Source organism: Psammomys obesus, unplaced genomic scaffold, assembly GCF_907164565.1.
Source record: "Psammomys obesus unplaced genomic scaffold, mPsaObe1.curated_primary_1811, whole genome shotgun sequence".
Taxonomy (NCBI): domain Eukaryota; kingdom Metazoa; phylum Chordata; class Mammalia; order Rodentia; family Muridae; genus Psammomys; species Psammomys obesus.
In genome coordinates, this window is record NW_026596051.1 from 17590189 (window position 1) to 17616717 (window position 26529).

The 26529-nt window shown below is 42.8% G+C and overlaps 1 protein-coding gene across 1 annotated transcript; it reads left to right on the forward strand.

Moving 5' to 3' along the window:
* Positions 1-1965: 1965 nt before the first annotated feature.
* Positions 1966-25946, forward strand: Rnf4 (ring finger protein 4). The gene is made up of 8 exons (XM_055623928.1): positions 1966-2122; positions 8319-8476; positions 12540-12666; positions 16508-16587; positions 21963-21972; positions 22296-22455; positions 22979-23027; positions 23736-25946. Exons 2-8 carry the CDS (start codon positions 8468-8470, stop codon positions 23883-23885), a joined length of 585 nt encoding a protein of 194 aa, XP_055479903.1. The 5' UTR covers positions 1966-2122; positions 8319-8467; the 3' UTR covers positions 23886-25946.
* The last annotated feature ends 583 nt before the right edge of the window (positions 25947-26529 follow it).

Below are 26529 nucleotides of genomic sequence, written 5' to 3' on the forward strand. Positions count from 1 at the left end.
ACTTATTTTTTAAAATATTATTATTTATACAGTATTCTGCTTGCATGTGTGCCCACAGGCCAGAAGAGGTCATCAGATCTGGTTATAGATGGTTATGAGCCACCACAGGCTTGCTAGGAATTGAACTCAGGACCTTTGGAAAAGCAGCCAGAGCTCTTAACCTCTGAGCCATCTTTCCAGCCCAGGAACTTATGCTTAAATAAAAACCTTTGGGGGGGGGCGATAAAAAAAAAACCACCTTAATTTGCAAGGACACAGGACAAAGAGAGGAACCTTAATCTGCACAGGACAAGCAGGAACTTCTTAATTACAAATAGAAGCTTTAACTTGCAAGGACTCTATTTTGTATACCAGATCTAATTATAGATGGTTATAAACTATCATGTGATTGCTGGGAATTGAACTCAGGATCTTTGGAAGAACAGCCAATGCTCTTAACCTTTAAGTCATCTCTCTAGCCCTATTTTTGGTTTTTCAAGACAGGGTTTCTTCTGTGTAGCCTTGGCTGTCCTGGAACTAGCTCTATAGACCAGGTTGACTTCAAACTCACAGAGATGGCCTGCATCTGCCTCCTGAGTGCTGGCATTAAAGATGTGGGCTACCACTGCCCAGCAAGGCACTTATTAACTGTCTAACTACAAACAGAATCCTTAATCTGTAAGGTATATTATTCCTGTTTTGGTCTCACATGCCTATATTTCTCGTAAACTTGTAAGTTTTTATTCCAATTACAACATTTGGACAACAAGATCAAAACACCCAAACACACACTTTACACTGGAGTCAGGTTGTATCGAGCACTTTATCAGATATTCCCTTATAATTCCATGTCAGAGATTGTAATAACACAAACATTAATGCTCCAGTTTTGACCTGCTTTGTCATATGTGAATCAACCTTCCAGGATTGATTACCTGACAGAAGCAATTCAGCTACATTTAGGACAATCTTCATATAGCCTGAGGGTCCACATCTATTTTTTTTTTCTAGGTACTATTTATCCATTTATGGATGGATCATTTTCCAGTTGCTAAACCCATGCCTCAGCCTAGGTCAGAAAAAAGTGTTCTAGAAAGCAGCATTGTTTTTTTAGTACCATTCTGTTTTGCTGCCCTTCAGCAGGGCCTAGCATGCTCTTGTATTATCTGTTAGCCCTCACATTCTTTCACAGAAGTAGCTAAAATGGATCTTTTGTAAGAGGTATGAACGTGCAGTCTCGCCTAAAATCATTATGGTTTTCAGATTCAGGTAGGAAGGACTCTGTAACATAAGACATCCTGAGACCCAGTTTCAGGCTTTGGCCTTTCCCTGAGGCCGGTTTCTCAGGCCATTCTGTAGGACAACAATACAGTCCCAGCAAGTACTTGGCTTCCTCACCCCTCCACCCTGCTCCTGACACACTGGCTAGCTAGCCGGCAGTTTCCTGGCATGCACATATTTCCTGCCCCAACACCCCCGGGTTTGGGCACACAAAATGTCTAGTTCTTAAGCCTCCTTCAAGTAGGCCTCCCAGACGTTCAAGCTAAAGCCCCGGGACTCCTGAGGACGGCCAGTGAGAAGAATAATTAGGGGAACGACACGCCCACTCAGAGCCGGGCTTTTATGGCGAGGACCGTGGCCTAGTTGAATGTGAAGCACCAGAAAATTGGGACCTGGGGCTAGACTTCCTCATTAACGATCGGAGAAACTGAGAAGGGCATGGAATGACTGATGGGGATTATAGTTTAGCGCTAGCGGCGGCCGGAAGGCCACATGTAAACGGGTCAGAAGCCAAGAGTCGGTCATAAACAACCAGTAGCCTGACTCGCGAGGCACCCCAGCAACGACTCTGCTGAGTTCTCGCGGGAGGAGCGCGGCCGGCGGAACTCTCGCGGGAAGTGAAAGCTCCGGCACGCAAGCGGGGGCGTGGCCGGAAGAATGTTCCTTTCAAAGTAGTAATGGATGGTTTTCTTGTCCAATAAAATTGCAAACGATCCTCCTAAACCGGCAGAGCACGAAGGTAAAGGCGGCGGAAGCCAATGGGGACTGTGAAAGGCGGGCCGGTGTCGGCCGAGCGGAAGTGGGTCTCCGAGAGGCGGTGGAGTCTTGCTTGAGCGGGTCTCCTCAGACGCTGCTGAAGTAGGTACGTCCGTGCTCGAGCGCATTGGGTGAGGCGTCTGGCCGAGAGCACCAGCTCCGAGTAAGACCAGGCCTCGCAGGATGGAGGCGGCAAGTCAGGGCGGCGCGGGCGTGGGGCGCGGAGGGGCTTCTTCGCCTGCAGCGGAGTTGGTGCCCGCGGGTCGCGGGACGGCGCCTCTAGGGGTTGGGCCCGTTCTGTCTGCTCTGCCCCGGGGAGCGCGCTGGTGTCGGAAGTCGGCTCCGCGCGCTCGTCGGAAGTAGGGAAGTCTGTTTCGGGTGCCGCTCACCCACCCATGGCCTGGCGGGTTGAGCCTCTTTTGCAAACTAGGAAGGGAAACTGAGGTTCAGAGAGGGGAGGTAGGCGACCAAGGTCACTCTTTTGGCCAGGCGGGCTGATTGGAGAGCACCTGAGCTAGGTTTTTGTTCGCTGTTGGCGACGCAGCCTTTGTGTGCTGGCGTAGCCGCCCCGCCTTCTCGGGGCCTGCGAGTTTGCTAGGGCACCCAGGCCGCGTGGCGGGCCCTTGTGTAAGCTGGGAGAGTGTTGAGGACGCTTGCGGGCCTTGGAACTGAATGGGGTTTGGGCTTCCAGGAGCCTCCTTCGGCCCTCCGTATGAGTAGTGAAACCCAGCCCTGCACGATCGGGTTCTTACCTCACAGGCACATCTGTACGGGAATAGGAAACTTAACCTGATCCCTAACCCTAAACACTGTTTGCAGGGGACGCCATTGTCCACCTTTCCACTGGAGAGGGAGGAGTCCAGATCTGGGCGTTTCTGCTTTTGTTTTTTTACTTATCTTTGCCCTTGGGCGCTTTAAGTTTCAGTTCTTGTTTGGTCTGGTGCTCAGTTTAGGTTACCCGAGTGGTTGGAAGAGACTGAGGTACACAAAGGCGAGGTAGTCTCCCACACACACTCCGTGTCTTTTTTTTTTTTTTTTTTTTTTTTTATGCGTGTAGGAAACGCTTGGATTCGGGTTTACGTGAGTTCGATATGAAATGAGTGGAAAGATGTCTTGCTGGCTTTTGTAATGCTTAAACGTGAGCCTTGAACTATAATTTTCTAAAAGGCTTCCTTTTTAAGAGTTTACTACTTCAGTGAGGTGTGTTGCTGTTGAGCTGTCTAGTCGCAGCTGTCTTGGAATCTATGCTGTAGACCAGGCTGGCCTCAAACTCACACAGATCCGCCTGCCTCTGTCCCCCAAGTGCTAGAATTGAAGGCATGTGCCACCGTCACCAGGCTAGTTGACTACATTCTTTTACAGTTCCTAAATATGAGTATTTTTCTTTTTATCAGGGGACCCCTTGTAAGTATTTTCTAAATATTTTGAAGAATACTTTTGATTCCAGTCCTCCAGATGTAGAGGCAGAAGGCTCAGGAATCTAAGGTCATCTTGGGCTCTGTATTGGGCTTGAGGCTAGCCTGGGCTACTTGAGACGCTGTCTCAAGAACAGTTTTGGTTTTGTTTGCTTGTTTACTTGGTGTTTTTTTTTTTCCAAGGAAAGTTAATGTCTTGTTGACCCTATAGTGTTCATTGCAGTCCTGAACAGTCAAACGGTATTGCTTTGTTGGCACTGGAGAGTGAACCCAGGACCCTTCAAGTGTTAGGCAGCTGCTCTACTACTGAGCTACATAGCAGTTGCTCTTTTTATTTATTGCTATTACTAATATGTATATGATGTGGTTCCAGGGCATCCATGTGCCATGGTGTGTGTTTGATAGTGAGAAGACAACTTTGTGAAGTCAATTTCTCTTTCCACTTTTATATGGCTACTTCTGATTCAATTAATTTATCAGGATTGTATATAGCAACTGCTTTCTTTACCTGCTGTGGTGAACCAACTCCTCATTTTACTTAAGACAGGCTCTCACTAAGTTGCTTAGGCTGCCCTTGAATTTGCTTGGTAGTCTTGGCAGGCCTTGAATTTGGCAGCCCTGATTTAGCCTCTGTGAGTTTAGGGGTTGTAACATGAGAACTTGTAAGAATCCTACTATCAGCCAGGGAGTGGTGGCACAAGCCTTTATTCCCAGCACTCAGGGAGGCAGAGGCAGGCGGAACTCTGAGAGTTTGAGGCCAGCCTGGTCTACAAAGGGAGTCCAGGACAGCCAAGGCTACACAAAGAAACCCTGTCTCAAAACCAAGAAGAAGAAGAAGAAGAAAAAAATCCCTACCGAGTCCCTTTGTTTCCTGGTAGACACTATAATTTTACATGTATTGAAAGGATTAGGTTTTTTTTTTCCCTAGATCTGAAATCCATCCCCTTAAAAAATAAAACTAGTGGATAATGCTCTGTAATCTTAGCTACTCAAGAGGCTGGAGGCAAGAGGATCACAAGTGACTGGGTTGTGGAATGAGTTCAGGGCAAGTGAATTAGCCCAAATGTCTGGGTGCTGGTTATTTATGCTTGCAGAGACCATTGTTGTGTTATTCATTGTCCATTCACCTTTCTTCTTTGAGATCAGGTCTCCTTAGCAGGCTTCCTGTCTCACCACCCACACAGATATATAGCATATTGTTTACAGGTGAGTATTCTGTCATGGCTCACTTTCTTTGTTTTTGTTTTTTTGTATAGCCTTGGTCCTGAACTCCCTTTGTAGACCAGGCTGGCCTCAAACCCACAGAGATCTGCCTCCTGGAGTGCTGGGATTACGAGCATGCACCACCACTCTGGGTAGCCATGCCTCAACTTTTTACATGGATAGTGCTTCCCACCATGTCTCCCACTTACTTACTGTGTCTTCCAAGCATCTAGTTAGCTGCATAATTTGAATGCAATTTCATTGAGAAGAAAGATGCAACCTTATTTTTGTTTTGCTAGTTACACTAAATACAGTGGAGTCTGTGGCAGTGTTTGATTTAGAGTTAGAATTATTAAATTAAGGAAATATGGCTGGGTGGTAGTGGTTGCACGCCTTTAATCCCAGCACTTGGAGAGGGGGACAGGCAGGAGATCTCTGTGAGTTCCAGGACAGCCAAAACTACAGAGAAACTGTCTGGAAAAACAAACAAGAAGTGGATCTTTCCACTTCAAACATCTGATTAGAAGAGAGTCTTTTATGATTTAATTAAACATTTCCTCGGGGTTGGAGAGATGGCTCCGTCGTTAAGAGCACTAGCTGCTTTTCAAGGGGACCCAGGTTCAATACCTACCCACATGACAGCTCACAGCTGTCTGTAATTTCCTGTTTCAGAGGATCTGACACCCCCACACAGAAATACATGCAGTCAAAACACCAGTGTACATAAAATAAAATAAATTATTATTATTTTTTAATTTCCTCTGCTGGCCAGTGATGAGCACCTTTAATCCCAGCACTTGGGAGGCAGAGGCAAGCAGATCTCTGAATCTCCTGAGTTCAAAGTGAGCATGGTTTATAGATTGAGTTCCAGGACAGGTACATGCCATGTATGGCATTTGTGCCCATATGATAGTTTTTATATTTATTCTGAGATAGGAACTCATTGTGTGTCCCCAGCTGGCCTCAGATTTGTTATATAGACCAGACCGGCCTCAAACTCAGAAATGCCTAAGAAGCAGCCATCTGCCTTCGAGTATTATGGCACTGTCATGGAAAAGAGCCTAGAGTGAATGAGAGACATCTGGGGTACCTGAAAAGGACTTACAGTTCTACTTAAAATGCTTGTTTTTATTTCAGTGGTGTTGATATAATAGAGAAAAGTTTGAAAGTTGTAGGAAGTTGTTTGCCATTTCACCGATTCTTTGAGAAATAGCAAGGAAAATCAGACAATTTAACCTGGCTGAACTAAGTTACAAAAGGTACTTCAGTTGCTTTGTTTAAGAGCCATAGTCATCTAGGTCTGATACTACAGCAGTCACCCTCCACTTGATAATAATTTGATGTGGCAGACCATCTAAGGCTCATTTTCACAAACATGCTTAAAGTATCATAATTTTATTAGCCAGTTATCACTTGTTGGAGGGCACTACACATTTAAAAAACTCATTGACCAAGTTGATGAGTATTGTAGGCCTGTAATTCCATGCTTTTATAAGGAACACATTTCTGTAACTGTAAATAAAGCCAGGCAGATGAGGGCAAGTAAGGAAAAGGAAGCTAGCTGTATATTATAAGCATATTACCTTGTGAAAATGAGAACAGGGGGTAGCAGGAGACAGCCTACTGAAAATGTAGACTGCCTGTTGAGAGTAACCTGAGGTTTGTGCTCCCAATTTTCACTCATCCCGAAATCTCCACATTGCTCAGAGTTTTTCCAGGGACAATCTACCTGAATTCCTCACATCTAGATTTGCAACATTCTGGGGTTTTTGAGTTTTGGCCTTTTCACATATAGTTTGCTTGCTTCTTGGTTTTGTGGTATTTTAAGATAAAGGTTCACAGCTGGGTGAGGTGGCGCACACTTGTAATCCCAGCACTAGCTAAGCAGAGGCAGGCAGATCTCCATGAATTTGAGGCCAGCCTGGTCTACAAAGTGAGTCCAGGACAGCCAAGGCTACACAGAGAAAACCCTGTTGGGGGTTGGAGAGAATATAGGTGTCAGACATGGTGGCACACACCTTTAATCAGCACGCTGGAGCAGAGGTAGGTGGATCTCTGTAAGTTCCAGGCCAGCCAGGGGTAATAGACCTTTTCTCAAAAACAAACAAATTGAGTTTGGGGTTTATTGTTGTGGAGTGTAGGTATGTGACCACTGTTTAATCATCCCTAGCTCTTAGAGGGAAAAAGGGCTCTTCAACAGCATCTACCTTCCCCACCCCACCCCACCCCAAGACAGGGTTTCTCTGTGTAGCCCTGGCTGTCCTGGACTCCCTTTGTAGACCAGGCTGGCCTTAAACTCACAGAGATCTACCTGCCTCTGCCTCCCCAAGTGCTAGGATTACAGGCGTGCGCCACTGTACCCAGCTGCAGTTACTCTTTCATATGACCTCTGTAATCTGTCTACACATTTCCTTTTCCACATCCTTAGACTGATGTGGTGGATGCTCCTTCCTGTCTGGATTCTCTGTTGAAATTCAGTCTATTGGTAGATTGTGAAAGACTGGCTCCTGTCAGAGTTTTCTGACTCTTGGTCTTTGTTATCTCTGAAAGAGAAAAACCAGGTTTGGAATAGAGTTGGTATAGTCATCAGTAATGTGGAGTGTGAAAAGACTCCAGAAAAGCCCCTAGTGAAAGTAGTGGATTAGTGAGTTTTCAGGATAGTTGCTCTGTCCTGATTGGTAAGAAGGATACAGGTCAGGGCGCCTGTAGCAGCCGTACTTAAGTGTCTAAATATGAAATGAGGCAAGAGGCTAATAGAGCCAAAATATGTCTGTCAAATTATATCTCAGTACTCAGCAGCTAGGTGTTTTCTCTTTTCCCTTTTGCATGTGTGATGTGTGTTTTGTGTGTTTGCCCATGTAGAAGCCAGAAAAAGGTATTAAGTGTTTTCCTCCATTGCCCTCTACCTTTTTTTATTTTTGTTTTGTTTTGCTGTGTCTGACTAAATCTGACGCTCTTTATGAGCTGAGCAGGCCAAGCACTGAGGTTGCAGGCATGCTGCCATACCTGTCTTTTATGGGGATGTGCTTGGGGGGGGGGCACATTTCATAGATGTGCATATGTAAGATACGTCCTAAAACCAGAAGCATAAATCTACAGTGGAGTGCAGCAATTACAGTGGTTCTGGAACTATTCTGTGGTCTGAATAGTCTGTTGGGAAACTTACAAAAGATGGCTATCATCTTAGTCCCTCAGGTCCTTGGAAGGGTGGTGAAGTCACAGGACAAGGAGGCTGGTTGGCCTAGGAAGCTCTGTCCCCCTTCCTAATTGCTAAGAAGCTGGAGTGTTCCCATTGAGCAACTAAAACTTGTCTTTCTCCTAATAGTACTTTTGCTGAGTTTGAAGCAACCAGTAAAAAGGAGGTCAGGAAGGTCTGCAGGAGTATATAGCTCAGTGGTAGAATGCAGAAAGTCTTCCTTCCATTCAAGCACCAAAAAGGAGTTTGGATAGAGGATGGAATAATAGTTTGGGTTATGGCCTTTGAGATTACATAGTTCTATTTTCAACAAGAATCTTTTCTTCCTAAAATGAATGTAGAATAAGGGTACAAATTGCAGTGTTCAGCAAATCATCCAGATGACAGAAAAGACTGGTAAATTTTCTGTATGTGGTGTTTATATATGTGTGAACTTTGTTTTTAACAATACAAATAGCATTCATCAAGTTGGTGTCTTTGTTTTTCAGAACTTGGAAATACTGAACATCTAGTTGGCTTCAAATTGTAAACCACAGGATGAGTATTCAGTGGTCATGAGAGATTAAGAACATTCTACCTCCCCATAAACCTTGAAGTAGATCACTTCCTTTTCTGTGGATTGAAGCCAGAGAGCACAATGAGTTCAGTAAGTTTTCTTACCTTGTGCATTTTATTACCAACATTAGGTAACTGCCTTGTCTATTGGATCACATAAAGAGGACTATAAGCCACGAGTTATAGTAGTGGCCTCTAATTCAAGACATTGGGAAGTTGAGCTACAAATACTGAAAGTTGACAATAGTCTGGGTTACACAGTGTTGCTCTCTAAAAAATAAAAACAGCTGAGGGTGTTTCTCTTGCTTATGCACAAAGCCCTGCATTATATTTCCCAGCTAAATTGAAAATTGTGTGTAGTGGTATAGACCTATCAATAATCCAAATAGACAAATGAATGTATAAAATTAGTTAAAAATAAAAAAAAACTTAAAAAAATAATAATAATCCAAATTGATAGTAAATACACCTATAATCCATTAGAAAATGGAGGCATGCAGATCAGCATTTCAAGTTCAGGCTATAATCAACTATACAGTGAGATTAGACCTAGGGCTGGGGAGATGGATCAGTGAATAAAGTGCTTCCTATGCAAGAATTTGGACCAGAGTTTGGGTCCCCATTACCCACATAAAAGCTAGACAGGGTAACACACATCTTGAGTGTTTAGGGAAGGAGGAGGCTTCATCCCAAGGGCATATGGGTCAACCAGTCTAGGAGAAATAATAAACATCAGATTTAATGAGGGATGTGGTCTCAAAAACTAAGAGCTAAAGGGATGAATTGGTGGTTGGAAAGCACATACTACTCTCTTCCAGAGTACTCCACTTATGTTTTTCAGTGTGCATGTAAGGTGGTTCACAACCTCGTGTAATTGCAGATTCAGGTGATCTACTGGCTTCTGGGTACCAGGCATGCTTATGTGTACACACAGGCACTCAGACATAAAAAAGTAGAGAGCAACAAAGGAAGACTTCTAGCCTTTACAGATCTATTAACTACTATTTACAGGGCTGGGAACTGGTTCAGTTGATAAGGCCCTTTTCATCAAGTCTGACAACCAAATTTTGATTCTCTGGACCCACAAAGTGAAAAGAGAGAACAGACTCCTCTAAGTTGCCCTCTGACCTCCATTCATGTTATAGCATTTGTATAGATGCTATGTCATCTATACAAAAGAAAAGATTTTAATACAATTTTAAAACTGGATCTGAGGTTGACCGGTGGTACATACCTTTAATCCAGGTACACATATCTCTTGAGTTTGAGGCCAACCTGGTGTACATGTAGAGTTCCAGGACAGCCAGTGCTACACAGAGAAACCCTGTCTCAAAACACCAAAACAAACAAAAAGTTGGGTCTAGGAAGATGGCTTAGAGGCAAGGGACCTGGATTAGTTCCCAAAATTTGCATGGTTGCTAAGAGTTGTCTATAACTCCAATTCAGGGCATATGATGGCTTCTCCTGGCCTTCAAGAGGTGCAGAGGTATACATGCAGGCAAAATACTTGTTTATATAAAATAAAAGTTTAAAAATTGTAATTAAAGAATGACTATTTTCACTTTCAGTAGCTCTGGTTCAGTGTAAAACATACAGGCTGGAGTCACTTGGGCTCAAGAGTAAGATATCCTAAACTTTTACACTTGCACCTTTGGAGAAATTTTTATGACTTTAAGTAATGACTAGATGTGTGTGCAGATCCAGTATTTGTTAGTAAATCATGCTTACTTTAAATTAATTATTCAGTATGACTGTAACTTTACTAATAAGATGAATGTAAGTTATATATTAATGAAATAGATATGCTTTTTATATAAAGAATTAATCTTGATCTGGCAATTTTGCTTACTGCCAAGCCTGACAACCTGAGCTTGATTTCCCAGTCCCGAAGGAGAGAATTGATGGCTAAAAGTTGTTCTCTGGCGTCATGTAAGCATAGTAGTACAAGTATGTGCCTGCATATAATAAATGTTTTTTTTAAAAAAATAGTGAATTAGCCAGGTGTGGTGGTACACTCCCTTTTAATCCCAGCACTCAGGAGGCAGAGGCAGAAGGCCAGCCTGGGTGTTCTATAAGACATATAACATCTTTGGTGGTGCGTTTTAGCTCTGAACAGTAATGTGTTTACTTTTGAGACAAGGTCTTTCTATACAGCCCTGGCTATCCTCGAATTTGATACGTAGACCAGGCTGAACTTGAATTCAGAGATCTAAATGCCTCTGCCTTCGGTGTGCTGATGATCAGTGTTTCTGAGAATGCCACTTCAAATAAATGTCTAATGTTTAAGGCCATTTCAGAAACATTGGAAATTTTGTCATAATCCCAAACAAAAATAATTTATCTTTTTTTTTTTTAATTAAACTCAGATCAATTCACACAGATTTATTTATTTATTTATTTATCTATCTATCTATTTACTTACTTACTTACTTATTTCAGGACAGGATTTCTCTGTGTAGCTCTGGCTCTGCTGGAACACATTGTGTAGTCCAGGCTGTCCTCAAACTCACAGAGGTCTTCCTGTTTCTGCCTCTGGATTAAAGGTATGAACCACTACTGCCTGGCTCAGGTTACTTATTTTTGAGGCAAGGTCTTGCTCTGTAGCCTTGGCCAGCTTGGAACTCAAAAATCTACCTGACTGCCTCGAGTGCTAAAGGCAATTTTAAAAAATCAGACTTACTAGACCGGTACAATGTAAGGATTTACTAGTTTGGTAATTATATGCTAAGCAATAATGTTAAGGAAATTTGACAGATCTTTGTGATTAAACCATTCTGTTTATGTAAGAACAAAAAAATGTATTTACAGTAAAAATACTAATTCCTAATGTAAGAGTAATCTTGAATTCAAAGGAGGTGTTATAGGTGTTTGTGGTTTCTGTGTGGCATAATGTGTCTATGCAGTTTGTGAGTTGTGTTTTCAGAACCAAAGCTGTAGTGAGGTCATGTGGTGCATCATGGGCAGGTGATGTGAGAAGTATCAGTTTGTGAAGCATTTGATTTGGAGTTAATTTTAGGTCTTTGTAGCTTCAGAAAACATTATGCTATTGCAAATTTATTTTCACAGCCACCCTTCTTCTATTCAGTTATGTGACCATATATGGGGCTGTAAACCATAGGGTTTTTGTTTTTTTTTTTTTACTTACTTACTTATGTTTGTGTTATTTTAGTTGAGATTTATTTATTTATATTTGTTTTTATTTTAATTTGAGGTTATGTAGACCAGGGTCTTTTTGAACTTACAGAGATCCTCCTGCTTGTCTCCCAAAGCATTGGACTAAAGGTGATCCATAGTTTAAGAAGCTATGGTCTGGGCTGGAGAGATGGCTCAGAGATTAAGAGCATTGGCTGCTCTTCCAGAGGTCCTGAGTTCAACTCCCAGCACCCACATGGTGGCTCACAACCATTTGTAATGAGATCTGGTACCTTCTTGCAAGCAGGCATAAATTGAATGAATGAATGAATGAATGAATGAATGAATGAATGAATGAATGAATGAAGCTTTTTAAAAAAGAAAACAAAACTGGGCTAAAGAAGGATGCTTAAATTGGGTCCTTTGCCATTTACTTTTTACAGAGCACATTTTTCTTCTTTTTGAAGATTTCTTTATTATGTGTATACAGTCTTCTGTCTGCATACCAGAAGAAGGAACCAGATCTCTTTGTAGGTGGTTGGGAGCATATGGTTGCTGAGAATTGGACTCTGGACCTCTGGAAAAGCAGTCAATGCCCTTAACCTCTGAGCCATCTCTCCAGCCCCCCAGAGCACCTTGTTTAACATTGCACATATGATCAAAACTCGGAGCAAGTGTTTTGAAACAAAAGTTTGTTGTTGTTGTTTTTATTGGGTGTAAAAATAGCATTCTGAGCTGGACATACTGACACAAACCTTTAATCCTAGCACTCTACAGGCAGATACAGATGGGTCTCTTGAGTTCTGGGACAGTCAGGGCTACACAGCAAGACCTTTTATCAGGTGAAACAACAACAACAAAACCTACTGCATTTCTTTTTCTGTGTGTGTGTGTGTGTGTACACATGTACAGGTAAGACAACCAAGTTAACCCATTACCCTGGTGATTTTTTTGTACTTTTTTTGAAACCTTGTCAAATCTGGAGCTCATGCACCTGCTTATTTCCCCCTTGATGACCTTAGAGAAATCCTCAAAGAAAGCGGCGTGGTGGAACAGTAAGTTCCAGACAAACCCAGAAGCGAACTCGGGAAACAACTTCCACTCCTGAGGTTTCCTTGGAAGCAGAACCCATAGAACTTGTGGAAACGGGTAAGAGAGCCAGAAATATTGTACTGTAATGTGTTAACAGTGGAGACAGTGTGTTATAATGGGTATGTTTGTGAGTTGGACCCAGTTTGTGCCTATTAATGCCACTGAGGCCTCCTTTAAAGTCGTAGTTTTTTCCTTCCCATTCTATGTTTATGAGCGTTTTGCTTTTATGTATATGTCTTGTGTACCACATGTGTGCCTACTGCCCACAGAGGCCAGAAGATGTTTCCTGGAACTGGAGTTACAGATGGTTGTGAACTGTCCTTTGGGTGCTGAGCTAGGAACTGAACTTGAGTCTTTTATAAGTGCAGGAAGTACCCGTAACCCCTGAACTATTTATCTCTAGCTCAGGGTCACACCTTCTGAGTCTGTGTCCTCTGTGGAAGAGAATGATGTTAATATATAGGGCAGGTTGAATTTGTGGCATAAAACCTTTGGGACCATGAGTGGCAGATTTTACCGTACAAATGTTACCTATCCAAAGCTATTGTACTCTATGTACTTGTAATCTTAAGACATAACTACTATTCACAGTTTATAGCTACAGTGAGTAAAGCTGCCACCTTTGGTATTATATCTTCATGGGTTTTGGGCAGCCACTTGCCTCATCAACTTCATCTTGCTTAGCTTGGTGAAATACTTGAATTTCCTCTTTTGGTTTCTATAAGACAAAAGTTCCTAAAGAAGGCACACTTGTCAACAGAGCTATCATTGTTAGAGTTTGATTTAGGCAGAGGTCAGATTAGATTTTCTTCTGTCTGCCTGCCTAGTGTCAGGTGGCTTAAAGCCCTTTTGCTCTGTTTTTTTTTTTTTTTTTTTTTAAATAACTCATGCCCAAGAACTGATGTTTTAAAGAGAAGCAGTGGGCTATAGCCATAGTTCAGTATGGTAGAGTACTTGTTTAATGTGCCCTTAGCACTGCAAAGAAAAGAAAAAAAAATGATTAAAGGGTTATATAAACTTTTCAACCATTTTAGGGTTAAAAGGAAGCTACTTCATGTAAGATGGATTTCTTGGACTTCCCAGGGAACTGTTCATTCTCTGTTTGGTCTCAGTTTCACTTCTTACAGTGAATTCCTCAAAACCTTAACTCTTCACCTACAGACTAGGATTTTTGGACCTAATAAAGTTATGTCTATAAAATTGTGTTTCTCAGTTTCTCTCTTAATCCGGCTAGCACACAGATAATTGAGACTCTATTATGTTATTTTAACAAGCTTTACAGCACAAGAACTCAGTGGTTTTTTTTTAATATTTTGTTTATTTATTATGTATACAATGTTCTATCTGCATATACACCTGCATGCCAGAAGGAGACCCATGATCTTATTGTAGATGGTTGTGAGCCACCATGTGGTTGCTGGGAATTGAACTCAGGACCTCTGGAAGAGCAGGCAGTGCTTTTAACCTCTGAGCCATCTCTCCAGCCTGAACTCAGTAGTTTTACCTATATTCTTAACCCTCTAAGCTAATTTGATTTCCTCCCAGTGTACATCCCAGAGGTATTTGTACTTTGTAGCTTTTCCTGTTCTAGCTTCTCTCTCTGGTGTCTTCTCCACCACTTCCCATGGTTGAATTCCTTCTTCCTCTTCTGACTCTCTGTAGCGCTCGTTTTAAAACTCTTTTGTTTGGGGTGTTTAGGCCTCTACCTCCATTCCAACCTCCCAAGACCTAAGTAGGAGAGAGAGGTTAGTGGGGAGAGACCGTAGATGTCTTCACTTCTCCTACCTGTTTAGGGTCAATGGATTCTTTTAGGGCTATACCAGTCTCTGTCGATAGCAAATGCTGCCAGTGCTGTCCTCCAAGCCGCTGCGTCCCAAAGTGTTTCTCTCCATCTGTCTGCTCCAAACTGCTACATGCCACAATTTCTCTTTCTGGCCTCTCATATCCTTAGAGCCTAGACCATTCTCCACTTCTTGACACATGTGACAGGCCTTTACCAGCTGTCAAAAGACCTTCCCTCCCATGTGACAGTTATCAGCTGTTGACACACTAAAGCCCAACTAAATCTCACACTTGTTATTAAACAAAAACATTTACACATAACTGAGTTTTGTTTTTCATTGTTCTGTCTGTCTGTATACCTGCATGCCAGAGGAGGGCGCCAACTTTCATAGATGGTTGTGAACCACCATGTGGTTGCTGGGAATTGAACTCAGGACCCTCTGGTAGGGCAGTGAGTGGGCTTAACCTCCTAGCCATCTCACCAGTCCAATATAACTGAGTTTTTAAAGAAACCAAAACTTCTATTATATAACTCACCCACCCCTGCTGGCAGGAAGTCCAGCCTTATTCTCTCTCCTGCTCAGCGATTGGCTGTAAACTGCTGTATTGGCATATCAGGAAACAATTGACTAGCAGTGCTTGATGCAGTAGATTCTCAGAACAAGGATAACCAAATTGGGGGTGGGTGGATACAGAAATCAACATTTGAATTGCATAATAACTTTATGCCTGCATTGGTCCCTTTTTCTTTGTTGTGACATTGAACACACACATGGACTCAAAACTTAGGGATCTAGCTGCTTCTAATGTGGCACTTACCATTTTGTTGCCAGTCCTATGACCTTTGCAAGGTGGTGTTCACAAGCTGTCTGTTCCTTATGTTCCTATTGGAAGAGTCAGTTCTATCTGCTGAAAAAGAATGGCTTATAGCTGGGCCATGGTGGCGCACACCTTTAATCCCAGCACTTAGGAGTCAGAGGCAGGTGGATCTGTGAGTTCAAGACTACCTGTTTTATAGAGTGAGTTCCAGGACTACACCAAGAAAACCTGTCTTGAAAAACCAAAATATAAATTATGGTCTATAGGTCATTAAGTAGCAGCCATTCTTTTTCATGAAGAATGAGGTAGTGGCTATAAATTATACTGAATATCTGTGTGTATGTAGGTAAGGGTGTTTGAAGAAGAGGTAGGCAGCCGGACAGATTCTTACTTAAGAAGCTTTCAGTAATCTGGAACTTGCTATATAGACCAAGCTCGCCTTGAACTCAAAGAGATCTGCCTGCCTCTCTCTACTGAGTGTTGGTACTAAGGTGTATGCTACTTCACCTAGCACGAGGAAGTTCAGCATATGCAGATAAGACAAGTTAGAATGTTATACCTGTACTGTTTATACAATCTAAACCATACCTTTTTTAAAATATTTATTATATACAATGTTCTATCTGCATGTACACCTGCAGACCAGAAGAAGACACCAGATCTCGTTACAGATGGTTGTGAGCCACCATGTGGTTGCTGGGAATTGAACTCAGGACCTCTGGAAGAGCAGCCAGTGTTCTTAACCTCTGAGCAATCTCTCCAGCCTCCAACCTCATACTTTTTATTAAGATTTTGTTGTTGTTATTTTGTTTTTGAGACACAGCTTCTCTGTGTAGCCTTCTCTGTCCTGGACTCGCTTTATAGACCAGACTGGCCTTGAACTCACAGAGATCAGCCTGCCTCTGCCTCCCAGAGTACTGGATTTACAGCCATGGGCCACTTTTTAAAAATGTTATTAGCAATCAGGAAAGAAATATTTGTAAATGACTTTTGCATGTCCTCCCTAATTAATGAAATTGTGCCTAGGCATGATTGTCGTAGGTGGGGAGAAACTACTCGGTTGTATGGTTGTCCCCATAAGTACATCCCTAGAACCTTTATACGTTCATACAACCCACTTAGCAAAATGCTGGAGGGGCACTTTTTACCTATCCTTTTTGAAAACGGGTTAGTCTTGATGTTTCTCATTGTGTCAGTTTTATACTTTGATACAAGTCATCCATGTTTGTAATACAAACCAAGCCCAAGGAATACAGCCTTACTACCCTAATATTTGTTGAATTGCTTTGTTTCGAAGCTGGAGATGAAATTGTGGACCTCACCTGTGAATCTCTAGAACCTGTGGTTGTGGACCTGACACACAATGACTCTGTTGTGGTAAGTATTTGATTGAGAGTGGCTGTTTGGAGTAGGGGTCATTGGCTCATCTGAACCCTTAGTCACTGCTCAGGGTTAGGAAGATAGTGAATGAGGCTGGAGAGATGGTTCAGAGGCTAAGGGCACTGGCTGCTCTTCAAAAGGACCTGGGTTCATTTTCTGCACCCACATGGCAGCTCATAACCAGTTGTAAATCCAGCTCCAGGATACTCTTCAGGGCTCTTTTGGCACCAGGAACACTATGCAGACAAAACACCTATGGCATAAAATAACTGTGAAGGGAAGGTCCAACATTCATTAACCAGAATTTCCAATGAGAAATGTGTCAGGAAAAGCACTTTTGTGGATTTTGTCTTCTGTGGACTAGTCTGCATGTCTCTTGACCTTTCCACAGCAGCAGACCCTAATTCCATAGTTTTAAATGTATGAACTTGGAGATGTTCTTTGAAATGGGATAAGCTGCCAGTGTTGGTATAGTATTGTATTAAGAGAGACTGGGTGCCTTGTCTTGCATGAAGTGTGGTACTTAGCAAGTGTATTTATGCCTCTGACCTGAAGGAAATGGGAATATTGACTCTGCTGCCATTATCTTACAGAAATAGTTGCTAGTAAACATGGCTCCAGGGAAAGCCACAGCTTTTTCCTGGCTCTAGGGAGGATAAAACTTAAGAAGCTGTGAATATTCCATGTATAGCCTTCCAGAACTAAGGCCTAAGGCCTAGTCTACTCAGGGATATTAGAAGCTACCTTTGAAAGTTGGCCCATGGTATTGGCATACCTCTATACACACACACACACACACACACACACACACTGACCTCACCTCACCTCACCTTCCTGTGTCTCTTGGGATATGGCAAATAATTGATGAACATCCTGAGGACAAGTTTACTGCTCACTTTAAACACCTTTTGATGGCAGTGTGCTGGGGCTGAAGCTATGGAATAGAGATAGCACCACCCTGGACAACATTGAACAAATGTGAATCAGTTGGTATTCAGAAAGGGCTGCATCATTGGGGAAAGAGGTGCTAGTAATCTAATCTTCCACTTGTCTCAAACAAAGGTTTGAAATTCTGAGTGAGTCCTGGCCATAGTGGTGCACAGCTGTAATCCCAGCACTCTGGGAGGCAGAGGCAGGCAGATCTCTTTGAGTTCAAGGACAGCCTGGTCTACAAAACGTGTCTAGGATAGCCAAGGCTACACAGAGAAACCCTGTGGGGGAAAAAAAAAAACCAAAAAAAGAAAGAAATCCTAAATGAGTGACTAGCAACAAAATGTCAGAACAAAGACCACAGCAGTGTTTTCTTTTCTTTTTTTTTTTTTTTTTTTCCTTTTTTGTTGTTTTTGAATACAGGGTTTCTGCATATATCCCTGGCTATCCTAGAACTCAGTCTGTAGAGCTGGCTGGCCTGGAACTCAGATTGCCTTCCTCTGCCTCCTGAGTGCTGATATTAAAGGTGTGCACCACTGCAGCCTGGCAGTGTCTCCTAATTTGTTTAAAACTTTGAGAATCAGGTTTCACTTAGAAGATTAAGATAACAAGACATCAGAGCCAGGTGTGGGGCTGGAGAGTTGCCTTAGAGGTTAAGATCACTGACTGACTGCTCTTCCAGATGTCCTGAGTGCAGTTCCCAGCAACCACATGGTGGCTCACAACCATCTATAATGAGATCTGATGCCCTCTTCTGGTATGCAGGTGTACATGCAGACAGAACATTGTATAATAAGTAAATAGATAAATAAGTTCACCAGACATATCTCTACACCAGCCTGGTGTAGAGGTCCAGGACAGCCAGGGCTACACAAAGAAAACCTGTCTCAAAAAACCCTTTAAAAAAAAGAATAAAAAGATGAAGGGTAGCCAGATGTTGTGGTACGTGCCTGTCATCTGAGCACTTGAGCGGCAGAGTTCCTGGGTTATATATAGTTAAACTTCATCTCGAGGGAAAAAGAAAAGAACATGATGGTGTGGAGCTGCCAGGGAAGAGGGTTTCAGTTAGAAATCACTAGGAAACAAGAGTAGGTTTAATTTAAATGGCTGCCTCTATAAAAGTATACATATTGATTCTTGATGTTAGCTCCTGTCAATTCCCTGGAGTTTGATAAAGAGCTTAATTTAGTGCCTTAGCTAAAGCTACACTCCAGTTGCTGGCTAATGCTGAAAAGTGGCACCAAATCCTCTTTGTCCTTCTCCCTTTCCTTTTCTCAAGATAATAGAAATAGACACAGTTTATTGAGGGATAGCATTTTTAAGGAACAGGGTAGGCTGTTAAACAGGGAAAGGGCTCAGAAAGCCCCAAATCTCTTATCTTGAATACTCGGCATCTACCTATAATGTACCTGACAAGGGAACTGGGGTTCTATTTCCAAGGAGATGGTGATCTTCGCTGGGTTGGCAAATCAACATTTCTCCCTCCATGCCTTTGTCTAGACTGCTTTTGTTACACAGGTGTCTTCCTGGGCTTTTCTACCTTTCCACATTGTTAATTTAGGCTTCGTGCTCTGGCACTGCCCCAGTTCAGATTAAGCTATTGAAACTTTGTGAGGACAATGATAAGTAGAGGAGTCCTTGAGTGAGTCTGGAATAGGAGTACTGGGGATGAAGGAACTGTTCTGAGAGTGACTGAACAGGCAGGGATTTAGGTAAAAGTCCAACAGGAGTAATGTAGAGATAAGAAGCTTGATTCTTGTTTTAGATTTACTTTTGGATTTGTTACAGAAATTAACTCATGCATATCCCAGCCATAAAAGAATTGTTTGGATTTGGTAGCTCTTTTTCCCAATCACTCTGCATTTGTTGTTGATTATAATGAATCATCAAAGGCCATTAAATTGATTAAATTACTAATATTAACTAAATAATAGACAAGCATATTTGTTAGGTTTCTTGAACTATAGGTTGACTTTAAACTCCTACTGGAGCAGAATAAGAGGTAGGTCATTGGGGTGAACTTACTGATATTACCAAAGGCTGTTAAAACAGAGAAGTTCAGTACATTGAGCATTGGTATGGCCTTTGTATCTTTAGGGTAGGAATTCCTGAACACTTGATTCGGGGGAAGTTTGCAATGCATCCTGAATCCTATTAAAGATTAAACTGTAGGCAGATTCCTGTGTGTTGTTCTAACTCTTAGAAGAGTTCTGAGTCTTAAATGAAAAAATATAAGAGTGAGAGTCTCTTACCTCAGGTACAAGCCATAAAAGTACCTTTTCACTGAGCTTTATTCCCAGTTGCAGTGGTATGGTGGTGAGGTGTTGTGATACAAGTCTTCGATCCTAGCACTTGGGAAGTAGAGGCAAGAGATGAATTTGTGGCTGACCAGGATATATACAATTAGATTGCCATAAGATGGGGTGGAAAATAAACCTGTTTATTATTTTTCTCCTGTTACGTGTTAAAACGGAAAGTCTTACTGGTTTATAGTGACAAGCCAGGTAAGCTCACTGTGTTGCATTCTCTTTTATAGTTAGATTCTGCTTGCTGGTATTTAGGTTTGGTTCTGTATCTGTGTTTCTCAGTAAATTTCTGTAGTCTTTGTCTGTCTTTCCTTCCTCATGTCTTTTTTTTTTTTTTTTCACCAAGGCCTAATTTTACCAAGGCTGGCCTCACACTTGTGATACTTTTGCCTCTTGTCCTTGTTGGAGACAGGATCTATTTATATAAGCTTTGACTGTCTTGTGACAGGCTAGCCCTGAACTCACCAGAATCACTTTAACACGACTGTGTGACCGCACCCAGCTGTGAGTGTTTATTTTCCCTTCCCTTTACACATATTCCTTACAGGGTTTGGAGGTCATAATGATGTCCTTTAAATAATTTGGGGAAAGCTGGGTGTGGTGGTACACATTTTAATCCCAACACTCTAGATTCAGAGGCCGGGCACCTGTGGCTATATAGTAGAGAGACCTGGGAAATTGGGCCATACTTCTGTGTTTTCGGGTACTTTAAAGTCTCATTTTTGTTACAGTTACTATTAAAGCAATTGCATATTTCCTGTTCTATAGGGTTTTAACATGTGGAGGAGGGTGGTTAGATAGTGTTAAAAAACTAGAATAGGCTGGCAGGGCAGGACACACCTTTAATCCCGAAATTGGGGAGGCAGAGGAAGGCAGATCTGATTTCGAGGCCACTCTGATCTGCAAAATGAGTCCAGGACAACAAGAGCCCTGTTACACGGAAAAACCCTGTCTCAAAATAATGATAATAATAATAAACAAAAAACTAGAGCAGGTTCCAGGCTTGATCCTGGAGTAACTCATGACCTGCCAACAGCAGCTTTACCAGGGCATGATTGCTCCTGTAAGTTGAAGAGCAGGAGGCGGAATCTACCACTACACTAGCCTCTTTGGGCTCAAGGAGACAATGAAGTAGGCTACCTTTCTCAGTGAGGCTGAACTCTCTCACATAATGTGTATAAGGTGGGAACTGACCTTGGGGCTTTGAGACAGGGTTTCTCTATGTAATCCTGACTGTCTTGAAACTGTGTAGACTAGGCTGGCCTCAAACTCGGATCCACCTGCCTCTCTTTCCTGAGTGGTGTTATTAAAGGCTTGCACCATCATAGCTGGCTAGGGCTAAAATTTTTGCTGCAGAAAGAATCCAAATGAAGGGTATGACAGTGTGGCACAGGGTTGGACACTAGGGCATTCATGGTTTGTATTTTTCCAAAATGGAGCCTTGTGTGTAGTAAAAAAAACTAAAGAAAACAGCCACTGCTCCCATTATGTGCATGTTCCCCTGACCCATAATGTGCCAGTGATCTGAGTTGAATTGGAAGAAATTGTTAGTGTACAAACTGGGAGTGGTGGTAGACACCTCAGTTCCAGAGCTTTGAAGGTGAAGGTAGATGGATCAGAAACCTAAGTCAATCTTCGGCCACATTGATGTATGTTCTGAGCCACCAAACAAGTGTTTGTCCAATTCTTGTTAGAAAAGACTGACTCCAGGTAATACCTAATTAATTGATCTTTTTTATAACATTAAGTAGCACAGATCCTCCTCAAAAGCCTCTGTCATTGGGAGTTGCCTGTGTTGGCTATAAGTGGCAGTAAGCTTTGCTCAGTGTTTCTAACTCAGCCCAGTGAGGTGGGCTAGGCCTCTGTTTTTGTGAGTAGGATATAACTTCCTCCAGAAAGTAACCCAACCTCTGTGCTTATGCACAGGTCCTAATGTGATATTTAGGCTCCTAGCATATTGGCACGTAGGAGACATTGATCTGGAGATGACCACAGCTGACCTGTGGGTAAGGGAGGACTGGGAGCTCAAAAGGATTCTGAGAGGGTCATACATATTTATTAGCAGCAAGATGTGTTTATTATCAGATAAAATATCAGGATATCTATAACACTCTCTTTTTTTCCCCCCCTTTTCAGTTTGTTGAAGGTGAGTGGTTTTATTTTCTTTTTTCTTGGGTTTAATTAAAATTGTTGTACATAAATGCCACAGCATTGCAGGCTTTGTCAGACTGTCCTTCTATGATCTCTAGGCAGAAAGATGCCTTTGGATCTGTTTTTACTGAAAATCTCTGCCCGTGGTTCCAGGGCTTGGGCTTTCTCCTGAGAAGGCAAATGAGTAGCTTTTGCACCTCAGTAGGACCTCCTGGGAGTAGAACTAGAATGGTGGCAGTTTCTCTCTGGAGGTCTTCAAGGGGAGGGAGGCACTAAAGAGGACGGTTAAGATAACTGAAGGGATGACTTTTTTCTTAGAAAGAAGAAGGCCAAGGAGAAACGGGCGGAGGTTGCATCAAGACCATGCTGATAGCTGTGTGGTGAGCAGTGATGATGAGGAACTGTCTAGAGACAAAGATGTATATGTGACTACCCATACTCATCGAAGCAACAAGGATGAAGGAGCTACAGGACCCAGGTAATGTGCTGTGCTGCTGTTTTGTTGGGTGGAGGCCAGGGTATGTACATAGTGCACTTGCCAGCAAGTATGTAAACTCCAGAACAAGTATCTGCCGAGCAGCTAGGCATACTTGGGATGCAGGGCTGGGCTGTCTGCTCAGAATAGACCAATGGACAGACAGCCGAAATAGGAGACAGACATACCCACAGTGACCAGGCTGTGCCAGTCACTGGCAGGGTGGGTGTAAGCAGGTTGTGTTAAAAGTGTCACCAGCAAGAAAAGCGAAGGAGGTGGGCAAGCCTAGTCTTTTCCACGTCTTTTCTTCTAGACCTGTTCTCTCTCGTCCTGTTTTCATGGCCTTTCCAGCCTAACCTTTCAAGCAGTTAATTTCCCTTCAAGTTTTGGAGTGCCTGTCCTAAATCACCAGAAGTGACAGGAGAGATTTGGTAGAAGATATGAACAGCGTATATGAAGTTACTTTACAGGGTATAATTGAGTATTTGAACTTATTAGAAACTGATACAAAGCACTGTGATTTTAGGCCCTCAGGTACTGTCAGTTGTCCGATCTGCATGGATGGATACTCTGAGGTAAGTGGCTAATTGTCTCACCTTTTAGTTTTAACCGGCTTCACTCAAAAGAACTTGGAAGATCTGTGCCTTACATGAGATTTGACACCTGTCACGAGACTAATTACAAATGTGTGTGTCAAAGTAGATTGTGCCAGTTGGTAGTGGGCCCTGTACATTTTTTTTATAAAATTTTTTATTTATTACAATTTATTCACTTTGTATCCCAGCCGTAATACCCACCCTTGTCCCCTCCCAATCCTGCCCTCCCTCATCTCCTTTCATGCCCCTTCCCCAGTCCACTGATAGGGAAGGACCTCCTCCCCTTTCATCTGACCCTAGCCTATCAGGTCTCATCAGGACTGTCTTTCATAGTCTTTCTCTGTGGCCTGGTAAGGCTGCTGCACCCCATACTCAGGGGGAGGTGAAGGCACTGTACATTTTATCTTTTGTCTCTGCAAGTTGATGTTTCCCTCCCTAGCCCTAACTAGAAGGTGCTGATTGTTGCTTTAACCCATGACCCCTTTGTACTGCTGCAGCTGGGAAAATCCTGTCTGCCATCTGTTCCATGGAGGCAGCATTTGTTCCTCTGAGACTGTTGTTTAGGCCTTTTCTGCTTTTCTGGTATAGCCCAGCACCTTCTTTGTTTTCACTGGTCTCCTCAATGGGTGGGTTAGGGTCCTTGGAGACAAGGGATACTTCAAAGCTGTTCCTTTTAATGTCTTCTAGATTGTGCAGAATGGGCGTCTCATTGTTTCTACAGAATGTGGCCATGTCTTCTGTAGCCAGTGCCTCCGTGATTCCCTTAAGAATGCTAACACTTGCCCAACTTGTAGAAAAAAGATCAACCATAAACGGTACCACCCCATTTATATATGAAATGTGCAGAACTGCTCAGGATAGACCAATGGACAGACGGCCGGGCTGCCTTTTCTGCATGGTATCTGCCTCCAGTTTCCTGAGCTCAAAAAGACTTTGAAAAAAATCAATGTCTGATGTAAACTGCTCTTTTGTTTTCGACTCCTTACATCCTTTTGTTATCTGCAGTTTGATGCTGTGGCGCAGGGTCCAGGGATCCTCCCAGGTCAGCTCAGCATCTCTGCCCCTATGAGTGGTCTGAGCCCAGAGTAGGAGAAAAGGAGTCAGGCATATTGGAGTTGAGCATCATGGCTCCAGCCTCTTTATGGAGCTTACATGTTGGCCAAGGAGTTTTCCTGTTGGGAAAGTTTACCCCAGCTCTTCTGGGTGCAAAACCTTCCCAAGGAATCTGCCAGTTAGCTATGCTGCCTGCCACACAGTGAACATGGTCAGACAGTCCATCCAGCCCAAGGATCCCAGTACAGACGCTGCCCCTAAAAAGCCAAGCTGGTGGACTTTTATTTTTCCTTCCCTTGAGAGCAGAGGTAACCTGTGATTCTACCTGCACCTTATCATTGATGTGCAGTGTTTTCTGCAAATCAAGAGTCCTTCTGCAGGGCAACCCTGTTTCCCAAGAATGAGAAAGTGCAATAAAGCCCATTCTTCACGTGCTCTTCAGCAATCCGGAAGATGTACCACTGCTAGTGTCCTCAGCCCAGTGTTGCCTGTGGGAGCAGTGTCCATCCCACCTCATCTGTTCACCAACTGTTCTCAGGAACTCTACCCATGCCTGGCATAGAACATTCAAGGTCAATAGGACAAGCAAGTGTTTGAGTGTCCTCTCTTTTCTGCTAAGATCTTTTCCTGTGTTGTCTACAATGCCCTCCAACCCTAAGTTTTTCAGTTCCCACTGCCTAATGTGTGTTCAAGCATAGATACCAGCAGGTGGTAGCAGTAACAGTGGCCTTATCAGCTGTTCACTTCCATGCTTTTGCCCAAGTCACTGTTGCCCTGTATTTCAGAGGTATTTCCCTGCTCAACCTGCCACTGCCCTGGCTTTCCCATACCCGTTGAGTAGATAGGTATTTCCAAAGCTGCTCTTCTGGCCAGTTGAACTTTGATCCTCTGGACTTTTGATTGCTCTGTAGGTTTTGGTCGGCAAAGCATGGTGCCTCTTCCTCCCCATGGGACCACATAACAATCTCTGCTCCACTCCATATGTGTGGGGGCCTCTGGTGCTCTCAGAGGCAGTGAGGTAGTAAATTCCCCCTGGGGACACCAGGCACAGAGTGGTTCATAGAGGATAGGCCTTGAATGCCAGCCTGCCTCCACCTCCATACTACTTCCTCAGAGGGCTTCGAGCAAAACCAACAGCCTTTTTGTGTGAAACATCTTTGAGGTGGGAAAGGGACCACTGAAGCTTTGCTAGCAATAACTGACTTTCAGTTTACTGTTCTGAAGGAGCAGGGACTCAGCACAGAATTCACTTTAAATGGAGCTGAAGGAGTGTCCCTCCTCTTGTGTGAAAAGAAAATAGTTTTATTCTTCATTCTGACTTTTTAATGTTTGACTTCCAGTTTATTTGAATGAGAGTAATAATTTTTTTACTTGGACTCAGAGGGTAGGAGCATTAGCTCTCATCATTATGATGTGTGGTGTGTGCCCTCCCCTTGGATGTCACAGCCATTGAGTTCCCTGCGGGCCTCATGGACTTGCTCTTGTTAGTTCTAATGATAGCCAGACTTCAAGGAGACCAGGCAACCATGCAGCCAGTTCACCAGTAAATATGGTGACACCCACTTAAAAATTCGTTTTCTCCTTAAAGACAGTTTATGAAGTTGATCATAAAGTTCTATTACTTCATCATAAATTAAATTGAGGGAAAAAATGTATTTAGTTCTCCTAATCAGAAACTGCATCAATAGGAAAAGGTTGGTATATTTAAAAAAAAAATCCCTTTCCTTTTTCCCTAATGTATATAGTTTAACTCTTTCTTTGTTACATTTAAACTATGCTCATGGTATCAAGTCTGTTTTGGACTCTTGCTAGTATTAAAGATGGAAATAAAAGAATTTGAATCAAGGATCTTTCATTCGTTAATTGGTCTTTGGAATTTTTACCTTAAGATGTGTGCTGTTAATTGAGTGTGATTTTTACCTGGTATAGGCAGAGGAATTTCAGCTCATCCATAAAGTAACATTCGTAGAACCATGTCCCAGGCCTGGCAAAATGTTCAAGAACGGCTTACTCTGATAGGTATTGCTGGCTGGAAATGAAAGTTGCAGAAACATTGTGAACATCACTGACTTAAGAGTACCCTTGGAATACTACAGTTGCACACTGCCCCTGACCACTCATGGAATTTGTGCTGTGGGGGAAGTCAACCCCAAAGTGCATGGACATGCTAGTCGCTGCCAGAGAAAGGTCTGCCAGAGAAGCTAGAAGGGTGTGGCTTGTTGGGAGGACAAATAGACCTCTGCCTGTTTCCATAAAGAGCTGCTGCCATTCACTGATTACTGGTTTCTCACTACCCTGGTGTCATACTTGGCTATGGTTGATGATGAGATAGCTGTGTTGCTTCTGTTTTTGAGTGTATTTACTAGAGGATACAGTCTCCCAATCCAATGGAAAATCAAAAGATGTGGAGTCCAGGAGATCCTCTACT

Bases quoted from the DNA above. Each gene is read 5' to 3' on its own strand.
- Rnf4 (XM_055623928.1), top strand. The intron at 22,456-22,978 runs GTAATGTGCTGT...CTGTGATTTTAG, and splicing joins GAAGGAGCTACAGGACCCAG to GCCCTCAGGTACTGTCAGTT. The intron at 23,028-23,735 runs GTAAGTGGCTAA...AATGTCTTCTAG, and splicing joins GCATGGATGGATACTCTGAG to ATTGTGCAGAATGGGCGTCT.